The sequence below is a fragment of the Mytilus edulis genome, chromosome 1 (assembly GCF_963676685.1).
Source record: "Mytilus edulis chromosome 1, xbMytEdul2.2, whole genome shotgun sequence".
Taxonomy (NCBI): domain Eukaryota; kingdom Metazoa; phylum Mollusca; class Bivalvia; order Mytilida; family Mytilidae; genus Mytilus; species Mytilus edulis.
In genome coordinates, this window is record NC_092344.1 from 16,791,205 (window position 1) to 16,818,498 (window position 27,294).

A 27,294-nucleotide genomic window follows, 5' to 3' on the forward strand; every position below is an offset into this window, starting at 1 on the left:
AATATTTTATTTTGCGACGTCGCCACATATAACATATTATACTCTTTCTAAAGTATACTGGTATATAAAGACTTCCAATACTTTTACTGAATTGTCCGTATATAAAGGAGTAGGGGCAATTAAACCCTTATTTAACCCAAATATTACTGCAAATTTGAAAGTTATCATACATATTCTTAAATTGCTACAAAATAAACTAAGGTACAAAGTATTCAGAAAATAAAATCAAATTTCACATTGAACAAGTTACTATGGCAACAATTTTCAAATCATGATAAAAATGAATATTTTGTTTTCTTTCTTATTTTCCTCTTTTTTAACCTCATGTTAAGGACATTTTAGATTGAAAAAGTAGATCGATGTGCGCACCCACGAAACAACTTTATATTTGGTGAGATTATGTCAAAAACTATAACAAAGCTTCTCTAAAATTTTATTTGTTTGTTTCCAGCTGCGGACTGTTTTCACAACGGAAATAAGGAGAAAAATGCATAAATTCTGTATTTATACATTATGACGTAATTTCGACGTCAAAAGATAAAAAATTTTCTGCTCTTCATTAATATATGTCTTGACCCTATGCAGTTTCAAACATGATGTGCTAACTTGAAATAGTTTTTTTTTTAAATTGCATTTTCTTGGGCCAACACCCGGGATTTAATTCCCCTACGCCTAAAGAAGTAATAGTAATTAAAAAAAATCGCTATAAACTTGATACCACTGCTGGTGTAGTGTTAGTCCCAAAGTATATCATCAGCCTAGAAGTCAATGTTTTGGTAATGACGTGATTTCTTTTTTAACTTGGATGCATTTAAATGTAAAAATTATTAAGAAACTTATGTTCTATTTTTCAAATGACAGGTTGGTATGAAATGAATTATTATTTTTTTAATGTTCATTTTAGTCATATAGTATTTGTTACGACTTTGGTTTTCCAATATATTTTGAGCGTTTCTGACAAAGGTTTAACTAGAAAAGCGCGTCGGACACAAAGCAATTTATAAGTGTCATTTCTGTCTTTAGTTGTAGATTACATACGTGTACTAAAACTAAGGTTGTCTCTCTACAGAAAAACCCATGCTACATACTGATATTGGAATGATATTTTTATTTTGCTATTACAAAATTTGAATGTTACTTAGTATCCAATTGTACACTTTTAAAGCTACAGCATATTTGAGCTCATTTACCGAAATATCTTTTAAATATAAAAAGAACAACCAAGTAAAGGACTAGATTTTCCAGTGAATTTTAGATTTTTTCATATTCCTCTGAAAAAAATCTTACTTTCACTGAATTTGTTCTCCATATCCTTCTTGGTAGCATCCGTTAGAAGAATAGTTTTAAAACCAAGGTTTTTGAATCTCTCTTCTAGAGGCTCGGCTTCATTTTCAAGGCTACCAGGACGGTCAGGTAAGCGTAAGCGTCTATCAAATTCTGAGTTATTGATAACTACCGCCAAACCGGAACGAATAATATATCTTTCTGCGTCCAATACACTTCCAGATATAGAACCTGATGTTGACCTACAATGAAAAAAAAACCATGTCTGTTTGTTTTATTTTTCGCATTGGCATTATCAGCTTATCACTTAATATGATGTAAAGAATATTGCGAAAGTTTTGTCATATAACATTGATGTAAGTCCCTTTGTATCTATTTATACATAATACATCTGACAATTTTCAATTCTTTTCCCATGTACTAGTATTTGATTTGAATCACAAACTCGTCTGAGAACAGCAGTTTGATCTTTTAAAATGACGAAGGAGTATTAATATTATAAAGGTTCAAAGACTATTAGTAAGAACCTTCCAAATTCGACCGAATCTCATATTACCTGGAGTATGGATATATATAAGGAATGATATCTACTTCTGTAAGATATATTTTGCACTTCTTGAATTCATCTTTAAAACAAAGTTAAAAGTAAGGTCAATTTTGCTTGCCTTTGCCTAACTCGAACTTCGTACTTAATTTGGATTCAAGGGTTACTGATGAGTCTTTTGTAGACGAAACTCACGTCTGGCACAATTTTTGATAGTTTTACAATTTACATGCATAGTGCAGCGCTAAACATTTCCGTTGAAAGCGTTTACTATAACATTACACGTTGTTAAATATTTTCTATAGTCAGACAGAGTAATGCGAACATATGAAGATATGTTATTTGGTGGATCTATGATAATTGTGAATGACATGAAGTGGTTCAGTAATACATTCTTCTGATCATTTTTCTGGGATCACGAAACTCGCAGTAAAGGCAACGAGATTCTACAAACTATATATCTACCTTGATGTCATATTTTACTTCTGTTGGACAAACTACAAGTGACACGCAGTCGAAAGCTCTCAGAATAGCACAAATGAGCTCCTAGATATTGCACAAGCTGTATATAAAAATAAATGATAACAGTTACATGTAGAACAGGTCGCCGATGACAAGTCAATTTAACAACTGCTCGCCTAATGTCATACTATCAAATAATAATGATAATAAGTTCATGAAAAATGTATAACAGAATCATTAGGCCTTGGATACCATGATTTATTCATTACTCTGTGTTGGTTTTGTACACGCCATCAGTAATTGCAAGTACTTAGGTCGTGATTTAGTTGCTTTTTATTGGCATGCTAGTTTCGTTACCTTCATGCCGATCAGATGATTAAGTCATTGCAATACTTGTTTTAAAGTTGTGTTTATGTTGTGCCGTTACATCATTATCCCATGTTAGGGAAGTGTTGAGTGCCCACAATGTTAAACATGCAAAATTCTGTATATGTCTGTTCAAAGTCATGAGCCTGAAATTCAGTAGTTGTAGTTTGTAGTTATATCTTTTAATGTTTTTTTTTCTTCATGAAGCAGGTTGTTGGTTTTTCGTTGGAATTATTATACACTTTGTCATATTGGGGCCATTTATAGTTGGCTATGCCATAGAAGTTTGCTCCTTGTTGAACAGTAGAATTTTCACCTGTTTTCCTTGAGAAAAAATCTCGCAAATCATCCTTATTTCAAATTTTGAAAGACGATTGTGGAAAGCACTCTATTTGTTAAAAAGAAAGTTGAAGCACTTTCCTTTTAGACAAACTATTATAAATGACCTTTATATGTAACAACAGGAAAGAACAAAGAAAATGTATTATTCTTTACCATTTTTGACCTACCTCATAAGTATTGACAATTTCTTGTTAGATGCACCCTTGCTTACGACATGTCTCCTATGAAATCGAGACAGTGGTCAATGAATTATATGTATTAATCTTGTGTTACCTTTTTCCGAGAAGTAAAACACAACCAGAAAATGAAAACAGTATACTAAAACTCTAAATCCAGAGACAAGGAAATAAAATATAAACTAAAAATAGGTTATTTTTATTAACAAAGTTCGAAGTTCAATGTTTGGTAATATATGAATATATTTTTAGTACACTTTATATCTAACAATAAAAAAAATGTTAGATTCTTAATATTTTACCATAATCTTAGTAATGAAGGACTCGACTGACAGGGTCGCTAATGTCCTATCAATTTAGAAATCGATGTTACATTCTGACTTTTAAAACATATCCTACACACACATGATATCACATTCCCATTCTTAATATGTTTAAAACACACTAAATGTACATTGAAATTGAGATTATTGATATATTTACCCGAAATTTCTGTCTTGCTTTTTCCAAGAATCAGATGTGACAAGGAGATAAAATAAAACACAAAGTCATCTTATACATTTGTTATACTAAAAATAAACGTAGAGAATATGAAATTTCATAAATATGCCTTCGGTGAAAGTATGTTTCACTCTCTCTACAAGGAAAACTTTTTATTATACAGGACAAAAAATGTTGATACGCTTGGAAATCATTTAGATGTTACCTATTTCACTTGACGTTTTTGCTGTCGGCAGGTGTCTGCAGACGATTGTAATAACAGGTAAAACTTGGGGTCAATATAGGAAGACATGAGACCTGATCTTGTCAGACTGGCGAAGATTCAAAATTACAAACAAAACAAAACATAACAAAACAATACAAAAGAAGATGTGTTGATAGCGGCCGGAATTTTTCATTTCGAAGGACCACATAGGGACCTTCACAGAGTTGATTAGTGGTTCTATAATGTGCAGCAAGCGTGGTAGTCTTCCTACACGAGGCATAGGAATTAATACTCAAATTTATACGGAACAAGCAGGTCGAAAAATTCAGCGGGTCGACAGGTCAGAAATTCGACAAGTCAACAGGTCAACAGGTCAGCAGGTCGTCAAGTCAGCAGGTTAGATGGTCGACAAGTCAGTTGGTCGATTGTTGGATCCCAGTTATTTATATGACCTGACGACTTTCTACGAAAAAATTGTCGGCGGCTTTTAAAAAACCGTATTTAAGTGAGGATGTTTTTGATCTGCTGAGCTAATGACTAGTTGACCTGCTGACTTGCTGTCCTGTCGACCAGCCTACATGTCGACCAGCTGACTCAATAATCCAATAATTGAATACCAACTATATGTATCTATATGATGACCTGTCTAATTGCTGTCCTGTAGGGTTAGGGTCTAAGATTCTAAGTGTGGATATTTTGTCGATCCCCGACGTGTAGATACTTGCTGACTCTATAATGCAATTGGTGGACTTGCTGCCCTATATTGTTAGCATAAGTTTAAGGGTGAAGGTTAGGTTCAGGGTCAGGGTTGTTTGTCGACTCGGAGAACTGCATATATTAACAAGATTTGCCTCATCGACCATATTGAATCAAAGCTTTGAACGAACAATGACGAACTAACTGGCTTGCATAAATCAGATCTCATAATTCCTGGTTCTTTAATACGAAGCCTAATTTATGCCATATAAGCCTATAAAAGGCAATCGCGCGTCAGATCAATCCCACACTTGTCTGATTCGGAAGATATTCCAATACTCTTACGCATAGATATAGGAGCACAAGGTATGATCAGTCTTCACTGAGGCAGATACCAAACACACATCAGCACATGTGTATAAAACAGTAAACACCAGTTGATTTAAAATGAATTTTCTCATTTTGTTAAGTCACTTTTTAATTATACAGTTCTTAAAGTGTTAGGTTGTAAGACTTTTTTTTTAGCTTTGAATTTGTTTGGGTATGAGCGTCCCAGAAAAAGGTAAATCCAGAAATTAAATATCATCGGTTGCAAAACAGTCATAAATTGTTATTTGTTTGCAGCTTATGGTTTTGCAATATAATAAAATTAAGAATGGAAATGGAGGATGTGTCAAAGACAACAACCCGACCATAGAGCAAACAACAACCGAAGGCCACCAATGGGTCTTCAAGTCAAAGTCGAAAGCGTACACAAAAGCCTGCATGCATACATATAAATTTTATTTTAAATAAAAACTAAACTGTCCTTAGATTTTTCAAGAAATGATATGTTTTAATATTAGTTTTGAACTTCCCGAAAAAGTGGTATCGCAATAGTCTGTGAATTTGAAAACCAAAACAGAAAGGAAAAAAGTACAGTATGATAGTTATGGTATAAATTTTAGCGGTTCGTCAGTTTCTTTTGAGATATGAAACGATCGCGAGTTAGTGACTTGCATGATTTTGTATGTAGCATATGCATTTAAGATTGTAAAGATCTCGACTTCCCTTGAAGGCCCAGCACAGTCGGTCAGGTTATCTATATGAAGAAACTAATGATTAGTAAATCGAACAGTGTACGAAGAATTTTAACATTTTATAAACATTAATCGGAAATTCTTATACTTCCTGTTGTGATTTTTTGACTGAGTGTGGATGCGCAAAGCGAGTGGTATAAGGAGAGGCTTACCATATTGTCGCAACCAGTCTCACTCTTTTGAGTCATGCAGTTCCTTGAGTTTTTGTAATTGAACTTCATTTGTATCTTCCTTATTGATTCATTGAATTTAAATATTGGTAAACTACTGGTGTCTTTTTTGTATGACAAGTTTTCAATGTTAATTGTACTTGGTAAATAAAAGAAAATAAAGTGAATAATTTATTAGTCAAAAAAAAAAATATACAAAATGATGATATTTATAAATAACTCAATACAAGTATATTGTAAAATGTTATCTGTGGATGATAAAATAAAAAAAATATTGAATAATTTATTAGAAAAAATATACAAAATACTAATATGAACAAAAAACTCACTGTAAGAAGATATCAAAAATAGTATTGGAATTTTCAAAATGATAATATGTATGAAATCTTATAGTGTACGATAATTTATGCAATAATTCTACCTAAAAAACTGTTTTCTATTCTTAAATCATCTCTGGATGCTTACTTGTATGGCTTATCAATGTTGATAATTTTTATGAATAATTTGGATTTGTAATGTCGTAAATATCAACAAAATATTCCAACTTCAAATATATTCCTAGTAACTCTTTTCTAATATCAGTATTAGAATTTGAAATTTACATCAAACCTTAAAAACATATTACTAAATTTGCCATGCATTCCATTCTGTTGTAAGACACAACAGTTAAAAAAAAACAGATGACAAAACTATTTTATGAATAGTATTATTAGTGAATTAACTCAATGATAATTAAGAAGCTTAATATATTACAAAAATATTGTCCAAGATATTTTACAAAAAAGTCATGACCCACATCATTTACATTTGACAATGTGAATTTTAAAATTAAATAAAATCTAAACTCATTAGGAAAACAATTGAATAGTTTACAAGATTTTTTATTATACAAATAAATTTAATAAATTAAAAAAAAAGCATTTTATTTGGTCCGAATTCATAGTGGACATGCGTCGATAAAATGAACTATCATTTGTTTCACTTTTGCCCAACGGATTGAAAATTAAACAGAGGTTAGTTTATTCACTTCTTTCTGTTACTTTTTTACTACATTTTTTTTTATCAGTTTGAATATTTTGATGTCACGAAAACTCAGTATTAATCAAAGTAAGGTTTTTTTATTGAGACAAACATTTTTTGATTAAAATATAAAAATATCTGATGACATTTTTAAATAGTTCATTTCAATTCAATATGTATATGATATCCGCTCTATCAAGAACAAAATAATTTCACAAAAGTTATGAGTTTTCTCTCCAACTGTCAAGCATTTATTTTTGTTAAAACCAATTTTTTTGTCAGATGTGAAATGAAACAAGGCATCTGAGTGACATCACTTCTTGGAATCGTTGGTTGGTATCCTATTCCAACTTTTCGATTTACTCTGGTCAATATTTTATAGAAATCTTCACCTTCCTTCATGCGACGTAGTTCTTCTGTCAGGTGGTTTACAAATGGAGTTCCCTTTTCCGTGCTTCTGTAAGACCCATAACCTGTTTAAAAATAATTTTCGTTTTACATATTATAAAAAAGTGTATGACAATAAATCATATTAAGGTTTTGTTGTTTTTTTCTATTCTCTGTACAGAGAAAGTTTTGAAATTAATGCAAAACGGCTTCACAATGGTTTCAAATTCATTTACTTTTATTACAATTTATAACTTGACAATATCGATGGAATTTCTGAGGTGACAATGTTTGAAATTAAAATATTAAGGATGTGGCGGGTTAAACAAAAATAAAATACATTATAAAACTTCATCATAATTATTTAAAACTTACCAGGGGAAGAAGAGTACACTGCTAAGTAATCTGCTTCATTAGGTATACGCATTGGTACTCCATAAGATTTGTTATAATCATAATGTTCAGCTATGCAATCTGCCTGGTTTGGATCTCTTGGTTTATCTCGTACGACTGTCACGTTGACACCACTCCCTATTTATTTTCCTCAACATGCCTGTAATCAAAATAACACAATACATGATGATAAACAATGAATATACTATTTAACTATTAACCTTTCAAGTAAGATGGTTTTGTCCAGCACTCCTTAAAGTTCTGAAAAGAAAATTGATACTGTTAATCCTATTCAATTGATGATTGGCAAACCTGAAAATAAACACATGATCTTGTATGATAAAAGTAATATTTATTTTAAACATTTTCGAGAGCACAAACTATCATATACTTAGTGCCTGTTAAATAATATTATTCTTAAAAACAAAACCCCATTGTATCAAGAAGCACTTGTGTGTACCTCATATAAAGAACAATCTATGAAAATTTTTAAATTTAAAATTATCTCACCTGAAAAATAAAAATTTTTGGCTTCAAAATAAGTTCTGGACAGTTTTCTGCATTGAAGAATGACATCACCTTTTTTATTTTGATAGATTTATCTGTCAAATACACAGTGTCCTCTTCCCCATGTGTCAATATAGCTACAATGAGGCAGCCAGTTTTCTCTAATTGTTCGCTGTCGTTTTTTACTACAAACATAAATATACATATCAGCTAAGCCTTGAAAGACATTTTATTTTGATACCAAGTTAAGATTTCAAACAGAAAGACCATTGAGTACTATTTTCTAATGGAGATTGAAACACACCAAATAATCAACCAAACTGTATTATATTTGAAATACTTTGGCCCACTTCTCTTTCGTGAATATGTAATAAATACCGATGCCTTTTTTTCTTTAAATACATTACCAACACTCAGTGTTATGATCTAACTGTTTTTATACACCTGACCACATAAATTCAATAACAAATATCAACAAACAATTGACATCAAAGTTTTTTTAAGTGGTGACATAAAGTGTATTAGGAGAGATGATAGATATAGGAAGATGTGGTGTGAGTGCCAATGAGAAAAATCTCCATCCAAATAACAATTTAAAAAAATAAACCATTAAAGGTCAATGTAGTTCCTTTCTGATTTGACCTTTCTTAATATTTACGTATTTTACTATATAAAACGGTAGACGAAGTGTAATTACCAGATAGACAACTACCCACCAGAGTTCAAATGACGTGGAAATAAGCACTTATAGGTCAAGGTAAAGCTTTCAATAAAAAAAGCTATACCGTATACATGGCTATACAAGGATCGATATGCAAGATGTGAAAACATTTAGACGAAAAAAACTAACGGCGTAAAACGGCCTAATTTTAACATTAAAATTTACATATATGAGAGAAGACAACCACTGAATAACAGGCGTCGAACAACCACTGAAATGCAGGCCCCTGACTTTAAACAGGCACATAAACAATATTACAAGGTAAAACTTTGGATGAAAAGAACAAAAAATAAAAAAAACTTACAACCAAGCAAGAACCGATTTGCAGTTGCTTTCAGTTTGTTTTAATGCACTACATGCTGCAAATGAATTATACATATTGAAACTCTTATTTGAAAACAGAACATTCAGAAATAATACATTTTTAGTCTTACTATCTTTAAATTTCTCTTCCATGTCATCGTATGTGGCATCATTTAAGAGGTCAGTTTCAAATCCAAGTTCCTGGAAACTTTGGAACAAGGACGAAGAATCAACATTACTTCCTTTTCGATCAGGTAAATTTAAATCACTTTCGAACGTTTCGTTGTCGATTATTACTGCCGTAACAGAACTAATTGCATAGTTTGCTTGCTTCAGATGAACTTTTGCTATGTTAGCTGACCCAGAGTTGCTGTAAAAGTAAATTAGTTTCAAGTAAATATATTAATTTCATTTTGATGGAATAGTATATCTCTTGTGTGTTTAGTGTTCCCATTTAATGGTTAATAATTCCTAACCTAATGATTATTTTCTTAAATAAAGTCTCTAACATGTATGTTGAAGCTAAGGAGTAAAACAAATTAATCAATAATTGTTTGCCAGTTTGATTCTTTTTCTCAAGTAGCAAGTGCTTGTTGTTTGTTTGTTTGTTTTTTTTTTTTTTTTTTTAAACTGTCATTTCCAGAGTGTGTTTAAGTGCAAACATTAATAAACGTTCGAAATACATGATAAGATTTTTTCAATGAAATTTTGATGAAATTGTAGTTCATTTAGATAGAGAGAGCTTATATACACAATAGAAAAATGTATATATATTCGTCAAAATAAGAACCTTTCGATTTCATGAGTAATGGGAACTGATTTTGTATTTTCTTCTCCTTTATAATGACTAGCATCCACTTCGTCTTGATTTGCCATTTCTATAAAGATAAAATTTACTTCAAAAGAAAAATCACAAAAATACTGAACACAGAGGAAAATCAAATTGGAAAGTCCCTAATCACATGGCACAATCAAATGAAAAAACACATCTTAAATGATTTAGCAGGGTTAGACTAAAACATGCATATATTTAACATAAGTCTCATCACAGAGCTATATTATGTACAATAATTTCCAACCTAAAGTTGCTGTAATCTAAATGGTTATAAAGACCTATATGTTTCCAGTTTCAATCTGTCAAATGCATATAGTTGTCAACTTTCAAAATTCAAACATGGTTAAACCCTCTCTGAGATGAGGAAAGTTTGTAGAGTAGAACTTGTCGTTGATTATATTTCTATTTTTCTAAATGTTGTAGTTAAAAGATAAGACAGCTGGTTATCCAAAGTGGTATTCATACTCATTAGTCGAGGAAAATCAACCAAATGACAAACAAATTTTACATACACACAATATAGAAAACTCAAGACTAAGTAGGTATGATCTAGTATATATAGATATTTGTTTAGGGGCCAGCTAAAGGACGCCTCCGGGTGCGGGAATTTCTCGCTGCATTGAAGACCTGTTGGTGACCTTCTGCTGTTGTCTGTTCTATGGTCGGGTTGTTGTCTCGTTGACACATTCCCCATTTCCATTCTCAATTTTATGATATACTGATATGATATAGCTTAAGATGATGCATCAATAACCTTATAGACATTAAACCACATAAAAACCAACACGCAACACCTGAAGGAAATTTTGTTTCAAATATTTATATGACGAACCTTTCCCAAGTATAATGCCAATTGGTATATTAAACTACTTGTGTATATTAATGAATTCTTGAATAATGTTTTATTACCACTTTTTTGAAATGGTCTAGTATAAACTTCACTTGAAGTTATCATTCGGTATAAGAGAAGTAAATTTAACTACATCAGTTAGATAATAAGAAATAAACAGATACGCGTACGGAAGTGCAGACAAGATAATTCTTACATAGATCCCGATAACCAAGTTGTCTGCATATTAATATTTGAGAATATACATCTGATAAAGATTTGTTTTCAACTGACATTCATTGTTAGTTTATTGATATAAGTCAAAATATGAGGCAAACTTAACTGTGTCTGTTGTATCCTTTAATTCAAGTTCGATGGGATAGATTCGTTCAAAATAGTCGATAAGACTTCTGAAGCAGACTGATTTAAAACAGATTAAACTCTTTTTTTCTGTACAATGAACATAAAATGGGTCCGTTTCATAATAAGACCGAGAAAAATAGTATTTTCTTTAAATAAATAAAAAAAAAACAAAGATACCAAACTCCAAGGTATATTCATAAAGTTCATAAAACTTAATTAACCCAAACAGTATAAGTTACTATAATATACGCTAACTAGTTTAAGATTTACACCAGTGCGTAGGAACTTTTTTGTTTTAAATATTTACTACTTTCCGGTTTGTTTTGGGGGGTTGTGAAACGTCTTTCAAAGTATATCAACATTTTTCTATGCACAGAATTCCGCTTAAGCCAGTGTTAAGGGCAAACATGCAGTGAGTTGAAAGTTGTTTTGGCTCCGTGTTGAGGCCTCACTGTTCCTGTGCCCTTTTTATATTTTCTTTCGCATTTACGTTTTTGTGTCATGAATGGATACCCCATAATTTTTCTTATTTCTTAAATAATAGGTTAATATAACAATAAGTTTGATTTAGCAACAAACAAATTTAAAAAAAATCAAACGTTCATATATACATTTTTACACTTTTATAGTTTAATTGGAAGGAGGATTACAAATGTGTGATAACAGTTAAAAACCAAATTCATATACTACACTTATACAGGGTATTACATTTTTCGAGACGACCTATGATAAACAAGGAAATAAATAAAATGACATTCGTACTTTTTTTTTAATATTCATACTTACCTTTAGTTTTTTGTTATCTAACGAAATATTGAAATGAATACAATGGCATATTACTTCCTGTCAAGGTACAAATCCTGACCGTTGTTATTTATTTATTAGTTTAAAGGGTTTACTACTCATATGTGTCACATTTCCCTTGATTTTAAAAGAACACAAACATTATTTTATTCATACCTACATATCGATTACTTCTATCGGGAAATAGATATGACGATAAATTTAAAAATAAAATTAGTAGGTCACATGTTTAGATTTTATCATGCATAGAAATTATGTATATCTTTTTGTTCCAACTAAGTTTTTATTTCATAACACGACTGACCAGTTGAACAACACTATAAGTCAACATTTTGTGTGTTCAGCAATCGCTTTTAAGGAATTTAGGATATTGTGATGTTTTCCAATTGAATGTCTGCTTATAGATATTTCAAATTTTCACGTGATGTTTGCTCTTACAGTACAGATAAGATATATCTTGATGTCTTACGAGTTTTGAGTTAAAACAAAACGAGAATCCGATTAACCAAAACCTATGGTGTTTTTTTTTTTTTGCCATTGCGTTGTGAGTTTATTTTTTAAATGAATTGGATTGTCCCTTATCTATATTTCGCCTCTGTGTTTAGCTAACAGCCGTTTCTTGTAAAACAAAAAAATATTCAAAGATAATTTCGGAAGAAATCAGTAAGTTTTTTATCATGATAAAAAGTTGTCAATAAAATGTAGCATTGCTAAGGTAATTATGGTGAAATATAATTTGATATCAATGGACGAGCCTTAAATTCAATTATTTCAAAATACTGATCAAATGCACCGGGCTTTTAATTTGGAATATAAAACGTGCCGTAGGAATTTCCTTCAGGAAACATTTACATACATATTTCATTATTTCATTATTAAACAATCAAAATTAAAGAAACGACTTGTTTATGTCAATCTTGAATTAACTATAATAAATTCATATGGACTTAGAATAGGGAAGAAAGATACCAGAGAGACTGTCAAACTCATAGATCTAAAATAAACTGACAACGCCATGGCTAAAAAAAAGACAAACACACAAATAATAGTACAGAAGACACACAACATAAAAAAAATAAAGACTAAGCAACACGAACTCCACAAAAAACTGGGAGTGATCTCAGGTAGGTCACATTTGTGAAAAAGTACAAGTTCTCAAAAGACTGAATTAACTTATCGAATGTATCGATATAAGTGCTAAATTAGAGAAGATTTTTGAAACGTTTAAGAATCTGCATCCCAATGTTATCTTGCCAATGTTATTTATAAAGTGTTGGGTTTTTTTTAACGTCTATTCGGTTGTTGGTTTTGTTCTCAAACTGATACTTCCTTCATGAAAAAAACTTCAGCATATGACAGACAACTGTCTGAGCTTTTATCATTTGATGATTGATGACATTATCTAATATCCATACAGGTTCTTAAATCTAACATAATCATATGTATTGTTAAATTTTTCAGTTTAAAGTAGATGTTATAAAAACTTGGATACTGTTGCATATCGAATGTTTTGCTACGTGTTAAAGGTCCAATGTGACTGAGAAATAAAGAACAGCAAACATCTTGCTTTTTGTATTTTGTTTGTTTGCATGTACTGACTTTATGTCATGTATTGAGACCCTATATCCACTGTTTTTCTATCATTATAATATATGAGACTGGCATATTCCATAAGGATTTTATTGAAATACTGTACTATTTAGTCACAACCTTTACAACGTTTATACTTCAAGTTTACTATTTTGGAATATATTGTTAAAAACTAGATACATATACTAGTCCATTACCAGTGTCACAGGTTTCAACTTTTAGTGTAAGTAACAACAGGCGTCCTCATGTCGTTTGTATATCATGCTTCTATATGTTAAAAGAATGTTGCTAACATCTTTTGCATACTGATACATCATTTGATCATGACTGGAGTTTGTAACCTTTATATATTCTTTTTGTCACTTTTAGCCAGAGTCATGGTATTTTCACGTTGTTTTTTTTATTTTTGAGTTGGAATATCTCGTTGTTATCTTTCTGCTAATAATTTATGTAATATGGGGGCATTTTTGTTGGATGTTTTTGTTCTTGTATCGAAAAACTTTCTTCACAAATATATGAGTAACAAGTTTGACACCGTACCTCCATTGTGACTTGGATCGACAGTTGGCCCATTGGCACTCATAACACATTTTATTTTTATGGAAAAAATTGACAATGTCTTTTAAGATATGTGATTGCTTTAAATGCACAATATACATTTATTTGACATAAACTATATACAACTGTTGTCAAGGAAAACATAACACTTTTTTTATGTAACCATTATATGCGTACGTTAATGTCTTTTTCTGCATATGTCAGTCACATTTTAGAACTTAATGTTAGTGATGGTTGTTAATAAAACAGTTCAATGAATCAATTCCAGAATTCTAGCATTTAATTCCTCTTTAAAATGACTTGTGTTTTTAAATCAAGTAACTGTAAATACAATTTTGAACTATATACATTTGTGTAGTAATACCGCAAATTCATGAAAAATAATGACATATTTTCAATGAAATAACCTAGTAAAAAAGATATGTCCACATTTTTCATTTTGTTTAGAATTTATTGAAAAATGTTGTGATCACAAATTGATAAATGTCTTACTGGTAATAGTTATATCTAATGGAAATTATATTAACTAGCATGCAATAAACAAGCAAACTTATAACATTGTACCTAAGTGAAAAGAAAAGGCTTCACTTTTTGTAATTCGTATGTTAATCCCAACCCTAATTTAAACGTGCGTCTGGCGTACTAAATTATAATCCTGGTACCTTTGATAACTACTAAAACATTTTACAGAATTGATCGACTTTTATAATTCTCATTCAAGATTGACCCTCTTTCTAAAATTTTTAAGCAATCATCGTTAAAATTGCAGGTAAATGTACATAATGCATTTTTTATACAAGAAATGTTTCCCTATAAGCAGTAACTTGTTCTAAACAGGTGTATTTATTGAAAGAGGCTTAGAAATAAGTCTTTGGTAGAATGACTTATTATTACTTGTGTCCTTATCCAATTTTTCACCTGTTGTAATACTACCTTAAAAGTTAAATAAGCTGGTTGAAATTTGTAAACATTGTTATGCCCATGTATATATTCACAATTAACAATCGTTATAGTTGTTTTTTTTCAAAGCAAATATATTTTGAACAATATAGGGTTTACATGTGTAATATACTCAAAACTGTCAATTTAAAATTGTAGTACGTTGTTCTCAAATGAAACTGTTTTTCAAACATTGTAAATTTCTATATATGTGACCAGTCTTCTTGCACAAATTCATTGTGAAGATGAATTTTCTAAACTTTCTGTTTAAAAACCAAGTCCTTTGTAAGATGTGAGATGAAACAAGGCATCTGAGTAATAACACCCTCGCTTTTATGTTTTGGTTTATATCCCATTCCAACTTTTTTATTAACTCTGGTCAATACTTTGTAGAAGTCTTCACCTTTCTTCATCTCTCGGAGCTCATCTGACAAGTGACGAACGAATGGTGACCCTGTCTCTGTGTTTCGAAAAGATCCATAACCTTGAAAAAGAAAATGTAGTTCAATAATAAAACGCACAGATCACGAATTATAGCTCAAATAAAGAAACAATCACTTGTAGGTTGCCATTCTGTAAATACAGAGAATACGATTTCCCATAAAAAGACCATTTACAGCTAAAATTGTGCCACTTTTGCTATATGAAGTTTCGTAAAAAATAAATATATCCTATAATGAAAAGTTGATCTGCACGTATCTTGTTCAAATGTGAATAAACTTTGGGTCTTCCTCAGAATTTAATATTCGCTGCTAACATACGTTTATATACTTGTGAAATCCCAAGTTATGTCTGTATAAAATGAGACATGGATATCATTTTGATTTAGGGTTTTCTTGTGTGGTCTTTTTCTAGACTTTCTAACTTCAATGTTCCACTTATAAGTCAAATGGTTAGTATCTGCACTCTGTATGATTTAATTGTATATTTTACATATGCTATATAAAGACAACAGTAGTATACCGCTGTTAGAAAGTCGCTATATGTAAGTAGAATACCAATTTAACAGTGAATGTCCAAGAATCAAAGATGATAATAAGCTACATGGTGAACATTAATTGACATTAAGATGTACCAATGCGACCATCGATATACTACACTAACCTGTGGAAGTAGAATACACTGCTAGGAAATCTGCTTCATTCGGAATACGTATTGTTTCACCGAATTCCTCGTCATACTCCACATATGAAGCAGAAGCATCTGCCTGGTTTGGATCTCTATTTCTTATAACTTTCCTTTCTACACCACCTCCTATATCGGATCCTCTACAGGCCTAAAATAATATTTAAATGATAAATTTACTATTATATTTTATAAAAAGTAAATAACTCTTTTGAATTGATTCAATAAGTCCAAAAGTAAAAAGCTACTGCATGATATATTATCGTAAAAACTACAACGCTACTTCAAAAAATTGAAAAACCCAACCATTTATGAAAATGACTAATTACTAGATAATGTATTTTATGTTCGGAATTCAATAATGCCCTGCATTAAAACAATGATTAGGCGAACTAAATATAGTCTAATGCTTCTGGTTTCATTTGTCAGTGATTTGCCTGGTGACTGACAGAAATTAAATAATTTCGAAAGGATATATAAAAAGAAATAAAAAAGGACTCCAATGCCCCCCCTTTTTTTTATACTTATACGAATACAAAACTTAACTGCTACAGTCCTATTGTGAAAAACGTAAGTCATAGTTACCTTATCGTATAAAACGTTTATTGCTGAAAACCTTTTATTTGTGTGAAATATTATATAACACAAGTGAAGTGGTCATTGACAAAATTAAAAAAATGAAAACACAACAGCCGTATTTGATCATTAAACGACAAAATGGTAATTTCTAGGTAAGGGTTTACTGGGAGTATAATAACTGCTTGATTAGTATAATTATAAACATTGCCATTTAAGGCTTTATACTTTCAAACGTTTATATTTATGGCTCAACTGTGAAAAAACTAAATAAAACGCACGTTTCCAAATATTTAGTTAATTTCTTATAACAAAGTATTAAGCTGGTACTGCCTATAAAACAAATAGTTGCTCTTCTATCGTTTCTCATTTACAGAGTAAATCTGTGATTTAGTTATCTAACCTGTAATATGAAAACTTTTGGTTTCAGATGAAGTTCAGGACAGTTTGTTGCATTGAAGTGTTCCATCACATTTTTTATCTTAACAACCCCATCTGTCATATAAACACTGTCCTCAGTACCATGTGTCAACAACACTACAATCAGACAGTCTGTAATCTTCAGACTTTCCTTGTCTCCTTTAACTGCAAGAATAGCATTACATAGTTATCGAAACCTACCAAATTAGACTTATTACAGAGCTTCTACTAACATGAACAATAGGACTGGTGCCACAATTGGAACAGGATCTGCTACCCCTTCAAGACAACCTGAGATAACCCCTAATTTAGATTGGGTTCATGTTGCTCAGTCTTTATTTGTTTTTTTAAATTTATTTGTGTTTTATTGTTTGTCTCTCTGTCTTGGTTTGAATGTCTTTATATAAAGTGCAAAAGAATTAAACTGAAAAAAAATACATCCAACTGATAACTGAAAATTCCTTGGGTCTTCGATCACTTAGTTTTGACATCATTATGGTAATTTATTTGATACAATAAAGCAACACGTACCAGTTCCTTTTTTTTTTAGCTTAAATTATTTTGGTCTAATGTGAGATATTTCGAATCTTAACAATAAGAATAAAGATTTCCTAACTAAAGTTTTAGGTTCGCCGCGCCGATACGAACGAAGTAAAAGAAAATAAGCTTAAATGCCACCCACGGAGCCTTGGCTCACACCGAAGAGCAAGCTGTTAAGGGCATACAAAATGACTAGTGTAAAACCTTTCAAACAGGAAAACCAACGGTATATAGCGAAAAAAGCATGTAAAAAGTTCAACCATCATATGCTACCTGATCAGTTTAATATAAGAATGCAAAGCATAAGAAATGGTATAGTAGTTTCCACAAAAAAGGAATTTGACATGTTTGAGCAATGGTAGCCATGTTTTCCGACAGATCTTATAATAATAAGAATCTTTCTTATGTCAGTGTGTGCTGATATAAAAAAATATTTCAAGCAAATTCCTTTAAGCTTTGTGGAAAGAACGTTTCATTTTACATATGTGTAGCAAGTGATTTTTAAAATCAACACTGGAAGGCCACTGATAGACTGAGTGGGCATAACATCATTGTTATTGATAGCCGATGACAAACAAGTTTAAGGTAAATGATACATTATTATTACCTACACCGGTATTACGGTTGTCCACACTGTTATGGGAATACCTCTAGAATTAAAATTTGGTTTCATAAATTGCCTTTCATATATGAATTCTTGTAATAATGATTTAATTTTAAATATTTTCCATCAAACAGAACAGATGAGACATGATTGCTTGTTAACTTTTTGCCAACTTATCAACTTATGATAGTTATGATTAGTTAAGAATTAATAAATAATTAATTTACACATTAACACAGACCATGATATTAGTGAAGAATATTTTTTAATATTTACGCAATCCTATAAAATCAAACAGGTTTATAACTCTGATTTAAAACGATCACATTGAATCTTTACAATTCTTAATGTCTTACTTTCATTAAATTTTGTTTCCATTTCATTTTTTGTGGCATCATTCAACAGGTCACTATCGAAACCTAGTTCCATGAATCTTTGGAATAAAGATGAAGCATCTAAATCACTTCCTATCCGATCTGTGAAGTTCAATTTGTCATCAAAATTAATGTTATTGATCACAACTGCAATCCCAGAACTAATTGGATATTCTGCTTGGTTCAAATGTTCCGCGGCTATTTTACCTTGTCCAGAGTTGCTACAACAGAGAAATCATTTATAAAAACAAAATACAAAAAGTCAAAAGTTATATAATATATCAGCTGAAATTATTGGTGCTGCATTTGAACCCTGAATATGAAAACACTATACTGTGAATTCATTTATTTTCGTGGGTACCAATTTTGTGGATTGCACAAATATTACACTTTCGTGGACATTTAATTTCGTGGTTCAGCCAAAATCTGCAAACAAGTATATGGAAAATTTGTGATTCGTTGACCATCTAAATTCGTGGTTCACCTGTACCCACGAAATGTACGCAAATTGGTATCCAACGAAAAATAATGAATCCACAGTATTTTTGTTCAATTTATTTTGATCTTATCGGTCTTATTTAAGAGCAGTCTATTTTATTTAAGGCTCAGTGTCTATAACATGAATCGAAAATATGAGGATGTATACCCTTATACTTTTGGAGCATTTAGATAAACCTTTACAGAATACTCTGCACATTTGTAATACTAAAAACAATTACGGTATTCACAACGTTTGTACTAGGTTTATGACTTTAAGAAACGTTTGCTTCATTTATCACTGAAAATATGTGATTCACGAAAGGCGCGTCTGACAGGTAAAATTGGTACCATTTATGCAATTTCCATTGATTTAATACCGCTATTCAAAAGTCATAAATCAATTGAAAAAACAAAACCAAATCAAGGTAACAAACTTAAACCGAAGGAAACACATCAAGTATAAGAGGAAAACAACACAAACAACAGAAACATGGAAGTTCAACAAAAAAACAAACGACAATGCAACACACACACAAAAAAGAACTATAATTACTAAAAAGTTGATATATTTGACTTAAGATTATGTTTGTAATTATGTTATTTAATGTGTTTTATAATAATTTAAGAATATGAATATATAATGATGTTAATAATTAGTTGATTAAATGTATTATCTATCTTTGTCGGTATTTCTTCTAAATCAAACTGTAAAACAAATAAATTGTGTACATATAATTGTTTAAACTAAAATCATATAAATGATTGGGTGATTAAATTTCTTTACTTTTACGTACGAATAGAAAATAAAAAAATAGAATTACAACTACAAATGATATTGAACAATATCCGATCAGAATGACAAAAAAGGCAACAGTAGTATACCGATGTTCAAAACTCATAAATCGATAGAAAAAAAACAAATCCGGGTCATAAACCAAAACCGAGGGAAACCCATTAAATACAAGAAAATTACGACACAACACTAAAATGTAACACACACAGAAACGAACTAAGCATTAGACAAAATCCGATTAGAATAACAAATATAACATCCACACTAAATACATGAATTTGGGATAGAAAAGTACCGTGACACGTTTTATAATAATGTGAATTAACACTCAAATATAAGAGGAAACAAACGACACAAAAGAAACACAAGGTTAAAATGTAACACACACAGAAACGAACTATAATATAACAATGACCATATTCCTAACTTGGTACAGGTGGGTTGAACCTGGTTTTGTGGCATGCCAAACCTCCCTCTTTTATGGCCATGTTAAATATAACATTAAAATGCCAACACAACATTACAGGACTACAATACAAATAAATAGGAGAACACAACTGACAAAGAAACACACGAATAAAAGGCAACAGGTTTAAATTTAATACGCCAGAAGTGCGTTTTGTCCACACAAGACTTACTAGTGACGCCCAGATACAAAAGTTTGAAAGCCAAAACAAGTACAAAGTTGAAAAGCATCGAAGACCAAAAGTTCGAAAAAATTGTGCCAAAAACGGCCAGGTTTTCTGTTAGGTACCAGAACATCCCTATTATTTAGAATAATTGATACTAAAATGACTATATAAAAGATATACATGATAAAACTGAAGTATTAACTTATTACAGAAAACAACCGAAATACATTATAAAACCCGACAAAATCCAACACAATCCAACACAAAAAATAGACACATCCGAATAAGTCAAGGCCGTCACATTTAAAATTGTAAAAAATGACAAAAAAATGACGTCACATTTGAATTTGTAAAACAGAACATCAAGAACAACTGCAAAGTACCTGTCTTTCTTGAAGTTTTGGACTCATTCATGTGAAAATTGAATTAAACATTTTAACTGGAACAGTTATGCCTTTTAATGAGTTGTATTTTGCTGCATTCAATGGAAAACGGATTAACCTCAAAACTAAGATAGTATATTCAACCTTAGATGTACCTTTCTGTTTCATTTGCAATTGGTGCTATAGGTGTTTTTGTTAATGTTTCTCCCTTGTTCCCAGCAACAGCATCCAACTCGTCAAATGTTTCCATATCTTAAATTAAAAGTGGTATTAACAAATGTAAAGTTGTCAAAATAACCTGCGCATGTCTGTGTTAAAGATATAAGAAGATGTGGTATGAGTGTAAATGAGACAAATCTCTATCCATGTTACAATCTGTAAAAGTAAATCATTAAAGCTCAAAGTACGGTCTTCAACGCCGAACAGCAAGCTATAAAGGGCCCCAAAATTATCGTAAAATATAGATAATACAATCAACCTAATTTTTGAATATGAGATAACATGTTTGTGATTTTCATCAATTTATTATACCTCAAGTTGTCGTCTATGTCGTCTATGTCAGAGTGCAAAGTTATGTGGTATCGTTGTAAGCCTAAGAAACGAAACTTGAAACCAACACTTCTACCTCAATGTTAAAACCTAATACAAGATGACATAATATGAGAGGCAGGTCTAAAAGAGGCGAAAGATACCAGAGGGACAGTCAAACTCATAGATCGAAAACTACCTGACAACGCAATGCCTAAAATGGACAAATAATAGAACACATAACACAACATAGAAAACCAAAGACTCAAAATAACCTAAATAAAGGCAAAAGTAGTATACCGCTGTTACTACTCGAGAAATGAGCGGGAAAAAAGTATTGAAATACAAATGTACCAGTAGTGGTAACTCATCTGAACTTAAGTTACCAAGACATTGTTGATAAATATTCCGTATCAACTTCACAAATAATATATGACGGTCTTGAAGTATTATTCTATACACTGACGTTGTTTATCCTCTTAATTACGTTTTATAGTTTTCTATTACTATTTGGTTTCGTAAATTTTTACTTCAACTATACACACCCCGTCAATGTTTTATTGTACTAAATTTTTGTATTCTTATCTTTCGTTTTTGATTATGTTTTTTTTTTATGCCTTCTTGTTTTGTTTTTGTTTGTTATAGTGATTGAGATTACATAAACAGTTGACTGGTCCAATCCTATGTTTAATTTTACATTTTACCTACTATGTCTTTGTTTTGTTGTCAATATAAAGGAATTATATGCGACTGTTATACAAGTCAGAGATTTAGCTAGCCAGCCAAAATATCTATAAAACCAGATTTAATCAATCATTTTCTACATAAAGAAATACCTGTAACAAGTCGGGAAATATGACAGTTGTTATTCATTCGTATGATGTGTTTTAGTTTTTAATTTTTCCGTTTGATTAGGCACTTTCCATTTTGAATTGTCCCCTGTGTTCAGTATTTTGTTATTTTACTTTTTAACGTTGATATATATCATTTTCTACTTCGATGGAGATTTTTACGGGCATGTATGTTCAATATGTATGTTTCCCGATTAGAGGCTTTGTCAGGATAATGATATGAAAATAGTAAAAACTACTCTATGATTTGGTTAGTGAAAACCAGAAATTATTGGACGTTGTCATAATCATATCTCTAAACATGAAAGAAAATGGCATACAGTGACAAATGGATGCTAACATCCATGCCATTAAGTCTCCGGTAAATAGTTGTCTTATTGATAACCATACCACATCAACTTATTTTATAGCATGTGTCAATTATGCAACAGTAGTCAGGAATACACAGATAGCGGTGTACTACTGTTGCTTTTATATAGTATAATAAACACTTATACTTAACAAAATCTTTATATGTAAAAATATGATGTTTAATGTATTAACTCAAAAACGCATTCTAGGGGTATTTAATATAATTTTGTTTTGTCACCAGGTGGTTAAGTTTATTTCAATAATTTAGAATTATCAGTCCATGAAACATTACATAATATCTTTCTTGGAAGGAGTTAGACAAAATATTATCATAAATATATAAACCCCGATTTTAATACTGATTTAAACATTCACCTTGTATGGTTTACGTCGGTAACCAATTAAACTGACTAAAAAAAACAAGTCCTGGTAATGGGTATCAGGTCCATTCGATCTTGAGATTCAGTCGGACCCCTGATGTTCTTGTCGAATTTAAGTTAGATTAGATCACATTTTCGTCTTTACTCGACACAGTTATTTTTATGATAGAAACCACCGGGGTAAATAAGTTTTGAAAAGCAAACTGCAACTGTATTATGTCAACAGACAAGCGGCTCTTTACTTGGAAAGGTAGTTAAATATGGAACTGACTGTGCCAGTTTTTTTTCTTTTTTCGTTTATCATAATGATATAAGCCATCAATTCATAATACGAAGCCAGAAGCAGAATGAATAAGGCAAGAGCATACAGCCCGAGTGTTAAAAAATATTTCCACCTTCGAAGTGTAAAAGATAAGCCAAAAACAAAAACCCGGCGAACGTTGAAAGGTTTCTTACTATCTGAAAATTTAGTAGTTTTCTGAAAATTGTATGGTTGCCATCGGAAGCCAGTCTAAATGACGAAATCGGATCATTTTCTTAGTGAAAGGTTATAATGCATTAAAATTAAGCGGTTCAGGAATGTTTAATCGAATCAAATTTATTTTCCATACGAATTCAAGCAAAAACATTTGTTTTCGACCTTGGAAGAACGAACTATTGAGTAGAAAAACTTGTGCAATCCGAATTCAACCAAAACATTTTTTTTTACCTTGGAAGAACTATTGAGTAGAAAAACTTGTGCAATCCGAATTCAAGCAAAAACATTTTTTTGACTCTTAAGGTGGGTAAACCAAAATGTCATGTACATCATGACAATAATGTCAAATGCATATAAAATCACTTCTTCAATAAAGAACTGCATTAAGTGAAAAAAATGCAGTTCTTTTTTTCTATACTTCTTTTTCATTAATAAAAGAATGACAGTTTAAAAAAATAAATAAAAATGTTTAATATTTTACCTTCAACTGTTTGTGTTCTAACAAATTAAAGTATAGACTGCCTGGGTACCCGAGCTAACCAATATATATATATATATATATATGTTTAGTTACGTCAGTTAATGAATTCTTTCAAGTGTACTAAACTGATAAACAGTTTGATAATATTTAAACTGCATTCAAACAATAGCTAACCTTTTCCGAGAAATAGACGTAATATTAAGACAAAACTGAAACAAAAATAAACGTGTAGGCAGTTTAAATATTTAAGTTTACGTACAATGAAATTTCTTATATTTCTTTGTTCAACAGGTTTTTGCATTTAGAAAAATAAATAACCAATGGAATAGGTTTAAGAGGGAAATATTTTACCTTTGTTGACGATTTTCGAACGAATTAAGCGATTGGGGACTTTTCTACAGATACATATTTATCTGTGGTATTCCTGTGGTCCGTATATTGATATTTCAAACATTAAAGGAGGTGAATACACACATAATAAGTGAAAACCAAAGGGTAAAGGATCAGATTATCCATAAAAAAATATTTAGACAACAGCTTTGCTTTACCTACACAGTTGCATTACGTGTGATAAAAATGCATTCGTTTTAATCTAAATTTGATCTACATTTAATACATGAACAAATTGATATGTATTGCTTAATAAGGGACTGAAGATAACAAAGGAATATACAAAGTCTTTCAACGAAGAAAAATGGACAGCATCTTCCCTTAAACAATATAAAGAAAAAACATACAAGTTCACAAAACACTACATAGAAAACGAAAGACTGAGCAACATCTACCTCGCGATAAACCGATGTCTGGGGCTCTGATCCAAGGTAGACAAATCCTACTCCACATGTGGCATCCTTCATAGTGTTCATGGAGTGTATACATTTTATTATAAGTCTCATTTAATGTTGTCGAAATCGAGCAGAAGAGGACGAGATTGTTTACAATTGGCACATATCCGTTGAAATTTGTGAAAATCAGCACTGGCGTCCGTAAAACGTTCAACGAGAGTACGTCAATATTACCACTTGGTGTAATAGCTTCTCTATAAGCAGCAAACCTCTATAAGAAAATCCAGTATATGAAACGGTAGGTCTTGAATATCTTATCTGCTTGGAGATATATGATCAACACTCAAGGAAAGTTGCTGACCATACGGAAGCTGTAATCACCACTTTGGCCTAATTTTTAAAACATTTATCTGACTTTCATTGCCCTTCTCAGGATGTAAATAAAGACAAACAGAATTAAAAAATTGAAAACAACACGTTTAATAATTGCTTGCGTCCGAAGCGCTTTTCTGGATTTACCTTCATCAGGAACGCTCAATCCAAACATTTGAAATCCGGATATGTATAAGTACCAAAACTGTTGAAGAGCTATATGTCAAAAATACCTAAAATAAATAGCCAAATTCATCTAAAGCCAACTTTGCCTGAGGGAGTTGAAATATGTTTCTTATTTATTATTGATAACATAACTGTTGATGTAAATGTTCTTTGGTTTTTTTAGTCTTTGATTAATCCTTGGTTTTGATTGTTATTGTTAGTTTCTTAATAATTTTTACTGTTTCTGTGGTATTCTTTATTTCAATTCGATGAGGGATACGAGTAAATGTGTTGAACTTAGTCAACAACCTAAATATATCGAAGACATTATCTATTACATGTAAGCGGAAAATGAAGTTAAAGGATAATGCTAGTTTCTCTTCATTCATCATTAGGAGCTTACGCATGATGACAGCAGCATATGAATTAAGGAAAAATTTGGCAAAACGAGGTCCACATTTGGTTCGTATTAGTTGTTTTAAAGCAAAACAACCTCTATTAACAAAGGTATAGAATATTATGTGAATGAAATTTCAGTCTTGGTAGTAAAACTTATACTTCCAAATACTGGTATTATATTCCTGGTAGTTTGAAAATTTACGTGATTATTACATTTCAATCCAATTCTTCCTTCTTCATTCGTGTTATCGAGAAAATTATTACGCAATCGAGTCATTTAAGATTCTAAAAATTCTATTATCTAAACTTCATAAGTTGACATTCAAAATTTCAAAATCATTTAAACTTAAATCATATGTCATGGTCGTGACGACATATTTAAAAAAAAAGAAGTTTTTAAAATCCCATCTTTTGTTGTTTCCTGAGAATTTTATGTCACACTTCTTCCGAGAAATGAATCAAACGTGTGTACTATTGAAGGGTCTTTTGAACAATATATGATTATTTACTTAGAGTATAAAATTAAAGTTTAAAGTAGATCATCAAGTATTAGAAACTGAAATATCGGTTTCAACAAACACAAAAATATAATCGCTTTGAAATCTTTTTTTGCTAAAACTTATACTGGTTCTTGGATATTCACATAGTACAGATAACACATGTATCATTTTGAAAAACGCATACCACCAAAAGGGCCAAAACAACAGACTATTCATACCTGCACCCGAAATGTCTGTTGTTTTTCCGAGAAGTAGACGTGACAAGGAAATACAAACGTAAGTAGGATATTTTTTTTAATTTTAACACACACTATTGTAACACAGTGATGACTGTTGTACCTATATTTTGACTGTTTTACCTATCATTTCGGTTTTGTTCACTCATCGTTATTAATATAACTGAATTTGATGCGACTGTCATACAAGTGAGAGTTAGCGCTATAAAACCAGGTTCAATCCACCATTTTCTACATTTAAAAATGCATGTACCAAGTCAGGAATATGACAGTTGTTATCCATTCGTTTGATATGTTTTATCATTTGATTCTGCCATTTGATTAGGGACTTTCTGTTTTGATTTTTCCAAGGAGTTCAGTATTTTTGTGATTTTTTTTTCGACATTTTTACTTTTTTTGTTTGTTCGTTTTTTTCACATTGTTGTCAACATAATCGAGTTATATGCGACTGCCATACAAGCGAAAGGTTAAGCTAGCCATTAAACTTGGTTTAATTAACCATCTACTACACAGGGAAATGCTTCTACCAAGTCAGGAATATAATAATGTTTCTCCATTCGTTTAATATGTTTGATAAGAGACTTTCAGTTTTGAATATTAATTAGAGTTTTGTGTTTTTGTTATTTTACTTTTTGATGCGTATTATATATATGATATTAACAAAATGACGATAAAGAAATGCATATTATATAAGAAAAACTAACGTCACCAGGTTTTCTGGTGAAATTTAAAGCTGATAGGAAGGTTTTGTAACTTAGATAGAGGAC

General features: G+C 31.0%; 3 protein-coding genes across 4 annotated transcripts in view; all 3 read right to left on the minus strand.

The window, feature by feature from the left end:
* LOC139525095 (caspase-3-like) overlaps window positions 1-3,338 on the minus strand; it is a 35,458-nt gene extending 32,120 nt beyond the window's left edge. Inside the window, exons 1-3 of the mRNA XM_071320279.1 lie at window positions 3,166-3,338; window positions 2,294-2,390; window positions 1,288-1,526 (exon numbers count right to left, since the gene is read on the minus strand). The gene's annotated coding sequence lies outside the window, so the exon portion shown is untranslated. The remainder of the gene's footprint in view (window positions 1-1,287; window positions 1,527-2,293; window positions 2,391-3,165) is intronic.
* Window positions 3,339-5,983: 2,645 nt separating this feature from the next.
* LOC139525145 (caspase-6-like) lies at window positions 5,984-12,154 on the minus strand. 2 transcript variants are annotated; one of them, XM_071320340.1, is made up of 6 exons: window positions 11,970-12,154; window positions 9,947-10,034; window positions 9,288-9,526; window positions 8,205-8,317; window positions 7,608-7,785; window positions 5,984-7,318 (listed from the first exon to the last, which is right to left on the minus strand). In XM_071320340.1, exons 2-5 carry the CDS (start codon window positions 10,030-10,032, stop codon window positions 7,777-7,779), a joined length of 447 nt encoding a protein of 148 aa, XP_071176441.1. In that variant the 5' UTR covers window positions 10,033-10,034; window positions 11,970-12,154; the 3' UTR covers window positions 5,984-7,318; window positions 7,608-7,776. The 2 variants fall into 2 exon arrangements, with proteins under 2 accessions (XP_071176441.1, XP_071176435.1); XM_071320334.1 differs by having other exon boundaries at window positions 8,136-8,317.
* A 1,593-nt stretch (window positions 12,155-13,747) lies between these two features.
* On the minus strand, window positions 13,748-24,195 carry LOC139525159 (caspase-3-like). The gene is made up of 6 exons (XM_071320350.1): window positions 24,071-24,195; window positions 21,157-21,253; window positions 18,696-18,934; window positions 17,179-17,360; window positions 16,179-16,350; window positions 13,748-15,558 (listed from the first exon to the last, which is right to left on the minus strand). Exons 2-6 carry the CDS (start codon window positions 21,249-21,251, stop codon window positions 15,329-15,331), a joined length of 918 nt encoding a protein of 305 aa, XP_071176451.1. The 5' UTR covers window positions 21,252-21,253; window positions 24,071-24,195; the 3' UTR covers window positions 13,748-15,328.
* Window positions 24,196-27,294: the final 3,099 nt, after the last annotated feature.

What these genes read in the sequence shown, in the direction of transcription:
- LOC139525145 (XM_071320334.1), bottom strand. Translation starts at nt 10,032, where the DNA reads ATGGCAAATCAAGACGAAGTGGATGCTAGTCATTATAAAGGAGAAGAA. An exon ending in ATTACTCATGAAATCGAAAG is followed by an intron (nt 9,527 to 9,946) that starts GTTCTTATTTTG and finishes TTACTTTTACAG; the next exon opens with CAACTCTGGGTCAGCTAACA. An exon ending in GGAAGAGAAATTTAAAGATA is followed by an intron (nt 8,318 to 9,287) that starts GTAAGACTAAAA and finishes TTATGTTTGTAG; the next exon opens with TAAAAAACGACAGCGAACAA.
- LOC139525159 (XM_071320350.1), bottom strand. Translation starts at nt 21,251, where the DNA reads ATGGAAACATTTGACGAGTTGGATGCTGTTGCTGGGAACAAGGGAGAA. An exon ending in ATTGCAAATGAAACAGAAAG is followed by an intron (nt 18,935 to 21,156) that starts GTACATCTAAGG and finishes TCTCTGTTGTAG; the next exon opens with CAACTCTGGACAAGGTAAAA. An exon ending in CAAAAGTTTTCATATTACAG is followed by an intron (nt 16,351 to 17,178) that starts GTTAGATAACTA and finishes ATATTATTTTAG; the next exon opens with GCCTGTAGAGGATCCGATAT.